The sequence below is a fragment of the Cetorhinus maximus genome, chromosome 20, assembly GCF_964194155.1.
Source record: "Cetorhinus maximus chromosome 20, sCetMax3.hap1.1, whole genome shotgun sequence".
NCBI lineage: Eukaryota > Metazoa > Chordata > Chondrichthyes > Lamniformes > Cetorhinidae > Cetorhinus > Cetorhinus maximus.
In genome coordinates this window covers 80,334,932-80,350,265 of record NC_135898.1, presented here as the reverse complement: position 1 = coordinate 80,350,265, position 15,334 = coordinate 80,334,932, and the positions used below count along the sequence as shown (strand labels likewise).

The 15,334-nt window shown below is 43.1% G+C and overlaps 1 protein-coding gene across 2 annotated transcripts in view; it reads left to right on the top strand.

The window, feature by feature from the left end:
• Window positions 1-15,334, top strand: part of cfap43 (cilia and flagella associated protein 43) — a 191,108-nt gene that overhangs the window by 34,781 nt on the left and 140,993 nt on the right. For both annotated transcript variants that reach the window (XM_078564994.1, XM_078564996.1), the window contains 5 exons: window positions 694-856; window positions 4,441-4,556; window positions 9,621-9,752; window positions 11,313-11,429; window positions 15,033-15,113. In XM_078564994.1, coding sequence (XP_078421120.1) covers window positions 694-856; window positions 4,441-4,556; window positions 9,621-9,752; window positions 11,313-11,429; window positions 15,033-15,113 — 609 coding nt within the window. The remainder of the gene's footprint in view (window positions 1-693; window positions 857-4,440; window positions 4,557-9,620; window positions 9,753-11,312; window positions 11,430-15,032; window positions 15,114-15,334) is intronic.

Here is a 15,334-nt window from a genome sequence, read left to right as displayed (position 1 = left end):
GAGCTGTGATTTTCTACTGCTCCTTCCTTCTTGTTCTGCAGCTAAAGAATGTATAAGGATGCTATCAGGGGCAGGGTTTCCCAATATTGTATAGAGTGAGTGAAGTGGCCCATTAAAATAGAACTAGTTAACAAAGCTGTTGGACCTGGATCAATTCCTTGTGGAATAGTGCCAGCCTCATTTGGAAAATATCCACAGTGGCATCACTGAAATCAGGAGCTCACTGTGCAGCAAATCACAGGTGCATTTCCTATCATCCATGGTGCAGTGTGCTATGGTATTCCTGAGAGTAGCCCTAACCCCAACTCCAACCCTAACAGAACCTTATCCTCACAATGAACCCTAACCCTGATCCCAAAACCCTAACCCTAGATTGAACGCTAATCCCAGTTTCAACCCTAAGCCTAATTCCAACCTAAACCCAATCCCAACCCTATCCTTTCACTGAACAATATCTCCAATCTCAATACTAATCCCAACCCCAACCCTCATCCTAGCACCAGCCTAATCCCAGCTGGACCTCACCATATAATCCCATCATTCAAGGTATAGTATGTTGCAGTATTCCTGAGTGGTCCTGAGAAAACAATGAGTTGAAAATTGACCCTCAGCAAAGAGTATGAATCGGCTTACACTTGCTGCGTGTATCTCATTTATCATCTCCTCTGATTTGTCTTTTTTTCTTTTCTGCAGCCACAAGAACTCCATAAGCCAGTGGTTCAGCCTGTATCTGTCTGCTGGACACCAAACTCTGATTTGTATGTAGGCTGTAAAAAGGGACATCTTTTACTGGTAGATGCTGAGTTGCATAAAGCTGTTGTGTTGGCTACTCCAAGCATTGAAGAGTTGCCCAAAGGTAAGATGTTTTGTTTAATGTTGTGATCCCAGCTGATGTTACTGCTAGATAAGCCAGGATATAACCCGGCTTGATAGATCCTAGCTTTTATTTTTTGTTTAGAAACATGGAGGGCAGCTACTGAACACAGGAGTCAGCTGATGAACTTTTAACAAAAGAATAAAATATTTATTAAACAAGAAAAGATGAACTATGTTACAATACTCCTTCACCCACAGCTATACCTTTATAGATATATAGAGATTTGTAAGGATAACACAAATTACAAAAACTTACTTATACTCTCATGTTCACATTAAGTACAAAATCCGTGTAAATCAATAGGTGACCTGTGGTCAGACACACCACACTCTGAAACCAAGTGACAGATGCCACCCCAAATAGGTGCTATGGATCTCCCATCAACTTCTCCCAGACACTTGTCACACCATGTGCCAAACGATCTCACTGAACTCCGTCTTTCACACGAGGATTTCCAATCTCCGCTCTCGAAGAAACTGCTTTGGAATCTTCTCCCAAATGATGCTTTCTCTCGGATGCCTTCCACAAGGATCCACCTCCAGGGTTTTGATCTCTCCTTCTGATGTTCCTCTCCACTGGATCGCCACGTACATTCAAGCCCCGTCTTCCATGTACTCTCTCTCAGATACTCAGCCATGCCAACGGAACACCACTGCTTCACATGCCCATAGTAAGGAGTCACCAACTCTTTGGCTGCCTGCTCGGATATTCTAGCTCCTCGCAAGCCTAGTTTGCTTTAAGCCCGTGTCCTGCAGTTTTCTGCCTTTAAGCTTGTAGCCTTCCTCTGCTCCTTACTCTTAACTCCACTTAACAGGACCTTTTTCAGATTCCTGTTCTTTTCCTTTGACTAAAATGTCTTCTTGGGACTCTTTTTTTTTTGTCCCACTGCCTGGTTTCTGAGACCTTCTCCTATTCTTATGGGAAATCTGCTTCCTGAGGTTCCCTCTCCTGTCCAGCTCCTCATGGCTCCTGGTTTCAACTGAACGGAAACTACTTTTCTGTTTTTCTCTTTCTCTGTGGGTCCCTCTCTCTGGACCCCTGCAGCCTAGTTTTTCTACCTTGTGTTTGTTTTAACTTCCCTTCAAGAGCTACAAAACCTCATTAGATGCAGGCAGTTTTTAAAGTGAAACCAAAACTCAAGTTCCCTTCTTACTTAACACGCAAATACAGAAATACAAATTAAACTTAACACGCAAATACAGAAATACAAATTAAACTTAAAGCTAAAATTATTCCTAACACACACATACACATATAACTTACTTAAAACTATCTGTAGCTCCTAACATTAAGTACTGACTGAAACTGAGACACTGAATTCAACATTTAACTTTGAGCGGGGACTTAATGGAGTTTGAGCAAAAGTATAATGTGGGAAATTTGAGGGCATTCACTTTGGTAGTAAGAATAGAAAACAGAATATTTTTAAAAGGCATGAAACTTCCAAATTTCAATGTTCAGAGGAACTTGGGTGTAGTCATACAAAGTACACAGAAAGTTAACTTGCAGGTACATCAAGCAATTAAGAAGGCAAATGACATTTTTGAGTTTATTGGAAGTGAATTGGGGTACAAGAACAAGGAAGTCTTGCTATAATTGTGCAGGGTTTTGGTGAGACCACACCTGGAATACTGCGTGCAGTTTTGGTCTCCACATTTATGGAAGGATATACTTGCCTTGAAGGCAGTACAATGAAGGTTCACTAGATTGGTCCCTGGAATGAGAGGGTTCTCCTATGATGAGAAGCTGAGTAAATTGGGCCTATACTCTCTGGAGTTTAGAAGAATGAGAGGTGATCTCATTGAAACATACAAGGTTTAGAAAGGGCTTGACACTGAGAAGTTGTATCCCTTGGCTGGGGAATCTAGAACATGGGGCAGTCTTAGGATAAGGGGCAAATCATTTAGAACTGAGACGAGGAGACATTTCTTCACTGAGGGTGTGAATCTTTGCAATTCTCTACCTCAGAAGATTGTGGAGGATCCATTGTTGAATGTATTCAAGATTGAGATTGATAGATTTTGGTCTCTCAGGCATCAAGGGATATGGAGAGTGGGTGGGAATTTGGTTGTACTTAATGGTGAAGGAAACTTGATGGGCCATATGGTATACTCCTGCTCCTATTTCTTATGTTCTTTGCCCACCCCAGAAGAGCACCAAAATCAAATACTGCATTGGATTAGATAAATATAGTTGTATGGGTATTCCGTTAAGGATGGTATTGGGGTGTGTAAGTATAAACATAGGTAGGGAAGATCAACAACTTAGTGAAACGATGAAGTGAATCTGGTCAACATTAAACACCATCACTTTTAATATTCACCTGTGATCCCAGAGTTTAACTTCATTGCCCTCTGAATTGTGAAGAAATTCCACCAGATTTGCTCTTGACAGTTTTCTCCGAGTTATTCACCTGTCAGAGGTTAAGTACAGCAGGGAGACCTGATGACTGAGGGATCACAGTGTGTTCAATTCACCCAAAGCACTTTCTTTGAGGTAGTGGTAGAGATGTTCATCAGACAGCCTTGGGGCCCCAGGTCATCACCTGCATCAGTGAGGGGAGCAAACATCCTAACTCTCTGGCATAACATGAAAAATCTGGGAAGGTGCAAATCTAGAACTAAAGCAGGAAATTCTGGGAATAGACAGCTGGTCTGTTTACAGCTATTACCAGACAGTTTAGTGTTTCAATCAGAGAGAGAAATGTATTTATGATGTGGCCATCACAACACATAAGCTTGACATATAAAATTAATTATTTTTGAAGTGCAGTGTTTGTTACATAGACATATGGCAGCCATTTTGGGCTCAGCCAGATTCCACAAACCAAACTGAGATATAGACTAGTTCTTTTGTTGGTTGAGGGAAGATGTAATGATTTGACAGAGCGGACAGGTTTCAACAAGAAACAGATAAACTTTATTACAGAGAGCTTTTCAGGTCCTACATGCTCAATCAGGACTCTCGTCGGGAAGCCACATCCCTTGGATTTCCCGTGCTTAGGGCTTATTGGTTGCAATCTCACAGAATATCACATGACCCCTAATAGACAACAGGAGAGGCTATACCTTCAGTTACTACAGAAGAATAAAAGCAAAATACTGCGGATGCTGGAAATCTGAAACAAAAACAAAAACTGCTGGAAAAACTCAGCAGGTCTAACAGCATCTGTGGGGAGAAAAACAGAGTTAAAACTTCGAGTCCGTATGACTGGCTCTGAAGAAGAATCATACGGACTCGAAAAGTTAATTCTGTCTTTCTCTCCAAAGACGCTGTCAGACCTGCTAAGGTTTTCCAGCAATTTTTGTTTTTGTTTACTACAGAAGAATGTTGGCCAACATACCATGGAGAAATTCTCCAAATAGTGCCATGGGGTCTTTCATGTCTATCTAAGTAATTGTGACAGGCAACAGTCTCCATTTAATATCTTATCTGGAATTCAAATGGAGGCACTTGTCAGATGGCTCACCATTTCTAAAGTTCATATAATAGGCTTACTTTGTAGTTTACATGCTGTCTGTTATCTAATGAAGAAATCTTGTGTAATTGTCCCTTTTGTCTAGACAACATGAACGATCGGCCATCACCCAAGATTATGATGAGTGTCTACCCAGCGCTAAATCCGTGCGCAGTGAACACCCTAGCATTCCACACAAAGGGACTGTTTACAGCTGGAGCGGTACTTTTTTTTCTGAATAATGTAATTTAGTTCATAGTCCACAATGTGTATAACTAGGAACATAGGGCAGAAGTAGGCCATTCAGCCCTTGGAGCCTACTTTGCCATTCAACTAAATCATGGCTGATCCGTCTACCTTAAGGTAATTTTCCCACGCTATCTCCATATCCCTTGATGTCCTTAGTATCCAGAAATCTATCTGTCTTGAACATATTCAATGATTGAGCTTCCACAGCCCTCTGGGGTACAGAATTCCAAAGATTCACTACCCTCTGAGTGAAGAAATTCCTCCTCATGTCTTTCTCAGTCCTAAATGGCATGTCCTTTATTCCGAGACTGTGTGCCCTGATTCTAGATCTCCAGGCAGGAGAAACATCCTTCTTGCATCTCCCCTGTCGAGCCCCTTAAGAATCTTGTAAGTTTCAATGAGATCACTTCTCATTCTTCTAAACTCTAGAGAATACAGGCCCAGTCTCCTCAATCTCTCTTCATAGGACAGCCCCAACATCCCAGGGATGAGTCTGGTGAACCTCAGTTGCACTCCGTTTTGTGGCAAGTATATCCTTCCTTAGCAAAGGGACCAAAACTGTACAAAATACTCTACGTGCAGTCTCACCAAGGCTCTATACAATTGAAGCAGGACATCTTTACTCCTGCACTCAAATTCTCTTGCAATAGAGGCCAACATACCATTTGCCTTCCTAATTTCTTGCTGTCTAAATGTTAGCTCTCAGTGCCTTACAAACAAGCTGTTCCAGTACAGCTACAACATTGGCATCTAACCGGTAATGTGAAAAACGGCCCAGGAATGTCCTGTAAACAAAAAGCAGGACAAAGCCAAGCCAGCCAATTATCGTCCCATCAGTCTACTCTCGATCATCAGTAAAGTGGTCATCAACAGTGCCACCTAGCGGCACTTGATTCACAATAACCTGCTTACTGATGCTCAGTTTGGGTTCTGTCTGGGTCACTCAGCTCCTGACCTCAATACAGCCTTGGTTCAAACATGGTCAAAGGAGCTGAACTCCCGAGGTGAGGTGAGAGTGACTGCCCTTGACGTCAAGGCCGCATTTGACCAACTGTGTTATCAGGGAGCCCTAACAAAACTGGAGTCAATGAGAATCAGGGGGAAATCTCTGCTGGTCGGAGTCATACCTAGCACAAATAAAAATTGTTGTGGTTGTTGGACATCAATCATCTCAGTCCAGGACATCACAGCAGGAGCTCCTCAGGGTAGTGTTGTTGGCCCAACCATCTTCTGCTGCTTATTCAATGACCTCCTTCCTTCCATCATAAGGTCAGAAGTGGGGATGTTCACTGATGATTGCATAACGTTCAGTATCATTCGCGACTCCTCAGATACTGAAGCAGTCCATGTCCAAATGCAGCAAGACTTGGATAATATTCAGGCTTAGGCTGACAAGTGGCAAGTAACATTCTCGCCACACAAGTGTCACGCAATGACTATCTCCAACAAGAGAGAATCTAATCATCTTCCCTTGACATTCAATGGCATTGCCATTGCTGAATTCCGCCCCCCCGCCCCATCAATATCCTGGGGGTTACCATTGACCAGAAACTGAACTGGACCAGCCATATAAATACTGTGGCTACAAGAGCAGGTCAGGAGCTAGGAATCCTGCGACGAGTAACTCACCTCCTGACTCCCCAAAGTCTGTCCACCATCTGCAAGGCACAAGTCAGGAGTGTAATGGAATACTCTCCAATTGCCTGGATGAATGCAGCTCCAACAACACTCAAGAAGCTTGACACTATCCAGGACAAAGCAGCAGCTTGATTGGCACCCCATCTGCAAATATTCAATCACTCTACTACCAATGAACAGTGACAGCAGTGTGCACCATCTACAAGATTCCCTGCAGGAACTCACCAAGGCTCCTTGGACAGCACCTTCCAAACTCACGACTGCTACCATCAAGAAGGACAAGGGCAGCAGACACATGGGAACACCACCACTTGGAAGTTCCCTTCCAAGCCACTTACCATCCTGACTTGGAAACATATCGCCGTCCCTTCACTGTCGCTGGGTCAAAATCCTGGAGCTCCCTCCCTAACAGCACTGTGGGTGTACCTACACCACATGGACTGCAGCGGTTCAAGAAGGCAGCTCACCACCACCTTCTCAAGGACAATTAGGTATGGGCAATAAAAATGCTGGTCTAGCCAGCGACGTCCACATCCTGTAAAAGAATAAAAAATCCAAGTCCCTTTGGACATCAACATTTCCCAATCTCACCATTTAAGAAATACTCTGCATCTCCATTCCTCCTACCAAAGTGGATAACCGCACACTTATCCACATTATATTCCAATTGCCATGTTCTTGCCTACCTAGTTTTGTGTCATCCGCAAACTTGGAAATATTGTATTTAGTCCCCACATTCAAATCATTGATATAAATTGTGAACAGCAGGAGCCCAAGTACTGATCCTTGCAGTATTCCATGAGTCACAGCCTGCCAACCTGAGAATAACTCATTTATTCCTACTCTCTTTCCTGCCTGTTAATCTATGTCAGAATATTATCCTCTACGTCATGTGCTCGAATTTTGTTTTCACACCTGTGTGGAACCTTCTGAAAATCCACATACACCAAATCCACTGGTTCTCCTTTATCTATTCTGCTAGTAACATCCTCAAGAAACTCCAACAGGTTTGCCAATCATGATTTCTCTTTCACAAATCCAGGTTGGCTCTGCCCAACCAGATCATTATTTTCTAAATGCCCAGTTATCACATCCTTTATAATAGATTCTAGTATTTTCACTTCTGCTGATATCAAGCTAACGGGTCTCCCGTTTTCTCCCGCTCTCCTCTCTTAAGAAGTGTGGGTACAATTGTGACCTTCCAACCTGCAGGCACCATTGCAGAAGCTATAGAAATTTGAAGACGACCATCAACCCATGCACTAGCTCCATAGCCACTTCTTTCAACACTCTGGGTGTAGATCATTGGGTCCCAGGGATTTATCAACTTTCAGTCCCATTAATTTCTCCAATACTACTTTTTTTACTAATACTAATTTCCTTCAGTTCTCCATTCTCACTAGTCCCTTAGTTCACAATTATTCCTGGGAGATACCTTGTATCTTCCTCCACAAAGGCCTGGACTTTCATCCTCGAGGCGGGTAAGAAGAGTCAGGAAACTTCTCAGCTCTGCCACCCGCCTCGGGAGGAAGAGCAAGCAAAGATGGATTCTTCATTGCTGGGGGTGGGGGGTAGGTCAGGGAAGGAGTTTGGAGGCCAAAGCGGATGCTGAGTGCCGAGGCAAGCTGTTTAAGAGGCCACCTTGGTGCCGTGGGACTTTGTCCCAGTTAAAATAAAAACACAAAGGCCCTCCAGTCCTCACCCCTAACATCCCTTCACCCTCGAAGCTCTTCCCATGTTCCATCCATGGCACCTCATGCTCCCACCCACCCCCTATGGTCCCTCATGCCGCCTGTGCCGAGCTTTGCCCTTCCACCCACCGCTATGGCCCCTCATGCACCCTATGCAAGGCTGTGGTACTTCCATGCCCATTAACCCACTGTACACTTTCTAGAACCAATTAACCTATAGTGTATAGTGAAATATATATATTTAAAAGTTTTGAAAAAAGTAATCCATTCATAACTTTCTCCCAATTTGAAAAAGAAGTCTTTCCTACAAGCTAATAGAAGTGTCAATCATCCTGGCCCTTTAACGTATCAGAAATAAAATCCACAAACCCTTGAAACCACTTAATTTGTGCAAACAAACATTGTGAAATTGACCAAAAGATCAGAGAGCCTGAGCTGTCAATCAAACAATGTTTCCTCTGGAGATCAGCAAACTTATTGGATGACCAGACTCTCAGCCAGGCTCCAGTTGCTCCCAGAGGAAAATTGTTTGATTGACTGCTCAAGGTCTCTGAACAGTGCCATCAATTTCACAATGTTTGTTTACATTGTTAAGTGGTTTCAAAAGTTTCTGCTGTTTATTATTGATATTTTAAAAGGCCTTTGTGATTGACACATTTATCAGTTTGTAGTGAAGACTTTTTCAACATGGGAGAAAGTTATAAATGTTTTACTTTTTCCAAAAGCTTTTTTTATGCATACCACTATACACTATAGGGTTCATTGACTCACTGTAGACTTTCTAGAACAAATGCAAATGCCATAGCTTGGCATAGGAGACCTGAGGGGCCATGGGGATGGGTGGAAGGGCAGAGTTTGGTATAGTGGGCATGAGGAGGACCTTTTGAACTTACCTTTTAAAAGGTTCCTTCATGCAGACTAGGGTTCAGGACTCCTCTGAGGGGCTGTGACCCATGACTCTAAAAACTTTGCCCAGCTCCATGAAAATTGCAGAGGAGTTGGATATGCTTATCTCCACAATGGAGCCAGCCAGGTTGGAAGTCCTGGCTTTGACAGGAAGCAGACCACACCCTTAAAAGGCACTCACAAAAATCAGATAGCCTGGGAATGAGATCAGGAATCCTGGAATTGGGACCAGCCGCCATTTTTAAAGGGCTCCCAAGTTAACCCGACTCGGTGAAAATCCAGGCCAAAGTAACTTTTTAGCTTCTCTGCCATTTCCAATGTGCTCCGTTATAAATTATCCTGTCTCTGCCTGTAGTGTCCTTGCTAATCTTTTCCTTTTTACGTAACTATAGAAGCTTTTAAAGTCCGTTTTTGTGTTTCTTGCTAGTTTACATTAATATCCTATTCTCCTTTTCTTTATCAGTTTCTTGGTCCTCCTTACTGAATTCTAAAATGCTCTGAATCCTCACCCTTACTACTATTTTTGTTACCCTTATCAGCCTCTTCCTTTGATTGGTGTACTCTGTACTCAATACCACCATACCAGCAGGGTTAGAGTTTGAATTTGTAATTGGGTTGGTTAGAGTTAGTTGTAATAGTGTTTGCATGTGTGCGTGCATAGAATTTCTCATGTATGTGTATGCATTAGTCTTGTGTGAGATCATGGATGTGCATGAATATAAATTTGAGACATTGAGAACATTTAAGGACTTCCATGCATCTGTATCTATAGGCTGGTAACCCAGTGCAATGTATTTCTCAGGATGGAACCCTCTACTGTATCAAGGTGAAACCCCAAGGGGTAGAAGTTGAGGAATGCTTGTCAGCAGCGACACCAATTAGGAACATTACATTCTCAATAGACTACGAATCACTGCTCATTGCTACAACTGAGGTAAAACATAATTGGTTTCAGGATCTCTCAGACCCCAAGCACAGTCTGACTGAATCAGGCTTACAGATTATTAAGGATTTTTGTATTACAAATGTGATGGGGAGAATTTTCTTTCCGTCGGGGGGGCTAAGCGGGAGCGGGCGGGCCCGCACGATCGCCGCCTGCAATTGGCTGCATGCCGCCATTTTACGTGGGCGGGCCAATTAAGGCCCGCCCAGCGTGACGCACACCCAGAAGCGCAGTGCGCTCCCTGTGTGGGCGGGGGGAGTAGGGAGAGTCAGGGCCTGCATTCTTTCGCACTTGTGCCCGAAAGAGCGCAGAAATCTCCCTGAGGCACAGAGCTGCCTCACGGAGATTAGTTTCATTTTTCAAAATTTAAATCAAAAAAAAAATTTCAGACATGTCCCCTCATGTGAAAGTGTCACATGAGCTAGGACATGTCAATGAATTTTAATTAAAAAAATTATTGGATTTATAAATCCTTTTTGAAACTGTTTCATGATAAATGCGAAGGCCACCTGGGCTCTTCACCTGCCTGCCAACCTTAAGGTTTGACGGGCAGCTCCGTTGATTGTTTTAATTAGTTTTAAAATGGCCTTAATAGGCCTTTGACAGTGCGATGGGTGCGCAGCCGACTCTGGTGCATGCCCGCTGAACTGAAAATCAGAATGACGCGCTGTGACGTTGGGACGCCAGCTCGACGACACCGCGCGTCATTTTACCTGTCGGCGAGCGGGGCCCGCCCCTGCACGCCGACCCGACAGTTTTGGCCAATGTTTCCTTCCTGTTTAATGTCAAAGGAGACTGTTACTTCTCAGGCATATACTGACCTGTATGTCACTAACCCATTGCATTATGTTCTGTTTACTCTAATTTTAATTCCTTCTTCTTGAAGCAGTTTGCTCATGCTGGGGTACAGTTCCTTAGCTAGTGATGCCAACAGTTTGTGCTCCAGCCCTGCACACCTAATATACATATGGAAACAAAGAGCTCATTTATTCCCCTCTCAACACACTCTTCCATCTGTACTGTCATGCTGGGGTGTTCATCTCATGGATAGCTCAATTAACGCCAACACTGGCTTCTGATCTGGAGTACCGTAGATGTAAAGCTGGTACAGGGATGATGAGCCGAATGGCTTCCTTCTGTGCTGTATGATTCTATGATTAAGCAATGTTCTCTACCCGCAACCCCTGCTCCAGGAGGATGTTAGTGCAATTATGAGACTACTGTCTCAACCATGAGTTCACCTGGACGTGTCTGACATCAGAACAAACAAAATGTTCAGAATAGAAAGAGACCAAGGCATAAAAGCAATTTCCTTGGAATGGAAACACCTTTTATTTCGTGTTCCATGAGATTCTGTGTTGGGGCTGGTCTTACCCGTAATTTATGTTAAAAACCTCAATTTTAAATGCCAGTTGTTGTTGTAGGGAACAATATCAGTTTGTTCATGATGGCAGATGGGGAAGCTGGTTATGGTGAAGTGTGGTGTTGACAATTTAAGGTATTGGAATGCATGTGTAAAGTACAGTGAGTGTATTGTTCCTTTTCCTTCAGGGTTCAGTGCATATTTACAAGCCATCACAGCAAGACAATGTGACCACACTCTTGGACATACACAGTGGGGACTTTGTATCTGCAGCTCTGCTGGGGACAGGGAAAAAATACTGTGTGGTAAGATTAAAAATAACAAAACTATACCGATGAGCTCCCTGTTACTGTGTTGAATCCTTTAAATATTTCTATTAACTGAGGCATCATAAGTCTGATGAGCTGGGAGACTATGCTGGAACTCAAACAGCTGGAGTACTATGTACAGTTCTGGTCACCACACTATAGGAAAGATGTGATTGCATTAGAGAGGGTACAGAGAAGATTTACGAGGATGTTGCTCAGACTGGAGAATTTTAGTTATGAGGTATTTTAGTTATGGATAGGCTGGGGTTATTTTCTTTGGAACAGAAGAGGCTGAGGGGAGACCAAATTGAAGTATAAAATTCTGAAGGGTCTGGATAGAGTGAATAAGAAGGCTCTATTCCCCTTGGTTGAAGGGACCATAAAAAGGAGGCATAAATTTAGGGTAAGAGGTAGGAGTTGAGAGGGAATTCGAAGGGAAATCTTTTCACCAGATGGTGATGGGGATCTAGAACTCACGGCCTGAAACAGTGGTAGAGGCAGAAACTCTCGTAACATTTAAAAAGTACCTGGATATGCACTTGAAGTGTCGTAATCTACAGGACTGAGAGCTGGAAAGTGGTATTAGGCTGGATGGCCACTTGTTGGCCAGCACAGACATGATGGACCAAATGGCCTCCTTCTGTGCCATGGATTTCTATGATATTTTGATCTTGTGAGTTTGTGCACAAGGGGAGGGATGTCAGTCCTGGGGAAGTGTCAGCATTCACTCAATGGGTAACACTATCTCCGAGACAGAAGACCATGAGTTTAGTCCTCACTTGAGAAATGGGAGCACAATACAGGCTGATTGTTTCAGTGCAGTACTGAGGGAATGTTGCACTGTCAGAGGTGGCAGCTTTTGGATGAGACATTAAGCCAATGCTTTGTCTGCCCTCTCAGGGGACTATTTCAAAGAAAAACTGGGGAGTACTCCGAAGAATCCTGGCCTGTATTTTCTGTCAAAGGTTGTGAAACGTTATCACATTGTTGATTGTGGGATATTGCTGTGCACAAAGAGGCTGCCATGTTTTCCACATTACAACAGTGACTACACTTCACAGGTACCTCAGTGGCTGTGAAGCACTTGGAGATGTTCTGAAGTTGTGTAAGGCGTTATACAGATGTAAGTTTGTTTTTTAGTGGGTGTCAGGTAGGAAGTAGGGTAAGATTATTGTGGGGGTCAAACCTCTTCAGCATCGTCAGTTTGAGCTGCAGTCTATTTTAACTCCCAGGCTTCATTCACATCCCATTACAAAGCTGACAAGGTGAAGATCAGGGTCGGATGAGGTGAGGGTCCGGTAAGATCTTTAGGATGGGCAGGTGGTTGTGGGGATGGAGAACCCCATGGTAGTGCAGCATTCCTGCTTTGCCTGGCCTCAGTGCGTCCCAGAGCCACTGCTTCTTTCCTGATGGGTTTCATTGAGCAGGGCTATACAGTAGGCATCTCAGTCAGTGCTTATAACATCATCCAGAACTGCACAGCATCACTGCGCACTGATTTACATCTGTTAATGATTGTCCTACCTGTCTCTACCTGTCTACCTATAAATTGGCAGCTGCCTGTGGAAATCAAGCGCAAACAAGACTGTAAAATTTCAGAGGCTGAGTTATCTTTGCAGACACTTGTTCCCACTGTGGGGTGGGTTAAAATCACCATCCTCAAAGTCACTATCAGGACAGGTACAGCACAGGGTTTGATACAGAGTGAAGCTCCCTCTACATTGTCCCCATCAAACACTCCCAGGGCAAGTACAGTAAGGGCCTGATACAGAGTAAAGCTCACTATAAACTTAACAAGTCATCTTATTAAAGTGATCTTGAAAATCATACTAGAAAGAAATAATAACATATTTGAAGCAGAAATTGGTGAAGTGCAGTCTGGATTTAGACCTGGAGTAGGAACAAGAGAGGGAATATTTAAAACAAGAATAATCTTCGATAAATATCTAGAAGCAAACATGAACATTTGCATACACTTCATAGACTGAGAAAACATTTGATTGTGTTTATCACCAAAAGTTAATGGATGTGTTGCTGAAATGTGACATTGACAGTAAAGATATGAGATTTATCCAGAGCTTGAATTGGGGTCAAATAGCAAGCATCAGGCTAGAAGAGGGACGATCAAGTGAAGAGGGGAGTACAACAAGGCTGTATACTGTAACGTCACCAAAATGATTCAATCTGTACACAGAACAAATATTCAGACAATCAGATGTCCTTCTGGGGTAAAAATTGGAGGCAAACACATAAACCTGCGGTACGCTAACAACAAAGCACTAATTACAGAATCAGAAGACGTCCTACAAAATATCGTAGATCAAGTAAAATCCAGCAGTTTAGAATATGGATTGGGTATGAACACCAAAAAGACAGAAGCAATGGTAGTTAGAAGAAATACATTAGAATAAACCAGAGTGAAGATTGAAGTGGATGGTGTCGCACTGGAACAAGTAGATAAGTTTGTCTATTTAGGACAAATGATAACAGAAGATGGCAGATGTGACGCTGAAGTTAGAAGAAGGATAGAGGTAGCCAGAAGTAATTTTGTGAAGATGAAGGATGTGTTAACAACAAGAAATCTCAAGCTTGTAACAAGGAAAACACTCACAAGATGCTGCATTCTATCCACTTTCCTATGCTTCAGAAACCTGGACAATAAATAAAGATCTGTGGGAGAAAATAGATGTCTTTGAAATGTGGATGTTAAGACATCCGCTAAAAATTCCTTCATAGACCATAAGGGCAAATGAAGAGGTGCTTGAAATTGCAACAGCAAAAAGAACCCTAAAAAGTGACATCACAAAAGAAAATATCAGTATTTTCCTCAACAAAAACAGAAATACCTGGAAAAACTCAGCAGGTCTGGCAGCATCGGCGGAGAAGAACAAAGTTGACGTTTCGAATCCTCATGACCCTTCAGCAGAATTTTTTTGTTTTTATATTTTTTTGTTTTTATCTCAGTATTTTCCTCATTTGATCAGAGCTGAAAAGTTACCGAGATCTCTTATAGAGGGCAAAGTGGAGGCAGCAGAAAGAGGGGTAGTTGGATGACAGATGTCACAAAGTAAAGCTCCCTCTACACTGTCCTCATCAAACACTCCCAGGGCAGGTACAACACGGGGTTAGATACAGAGTAAAACTCCCTCTACACTGTCCCCATCAAACACTCCCAGGCTAGGTACAATTTGGGTTAGATACAGAGTAAAGCTCCCTCTACACTGTCCCATCAAACACTCTCAGGACAAGTACAGCATGGGGTTAGATACAAAGTAAAGCTCCCTCTACACTGTCCCCATCAAATACTCCCAGGACAGTTACAGCACAGGGTTAGATTCAGCGTAAAACTCCCTCTACACTGTCCTCATCAAACACTTCCAGGACAGGTACAGCACGGGGTTAGATACAGAGTAAAGCTCCCTCTACACTGTCCCTGCAAACTAATTGCGGGAAGGTTAGACGGGTTCAGAGCTGAGGAGGAAATGGAATGAAACTGTCAGAGGAGCACTGAGCACTGTGCTATCCCTATTATCTGGGGAGGTTAAGCCTGTTTTGCATGTAGTTGTTCATGCACAATCAGTGTATTGTGTTTCATTGCAGTCGGCGAGAATAACGGGTGTCGTGCAGGTGTGGTCAATTGTGGATGGGGAAAGGATCAGCACCCTTTCCCTTGCAGTGAAGGTAAACTTTCCAGTTTCCTATCTGTTTTGTTATTTTGCCTCTAAGTGGTGACAGGTCTGTGAAGCGCAAGGATAGCTTTTTTAAACAGCTAGCACAGCCATGAAGTCCAAATGTCCTCCTCTGTGCTGCACAGTTCTACGATGGATGGTCTGGTGTTTCATCCAATTTGCCATGTACCGTGATGTGACGTTTAGTGAGATATACCCAATAGAGATGGGCAT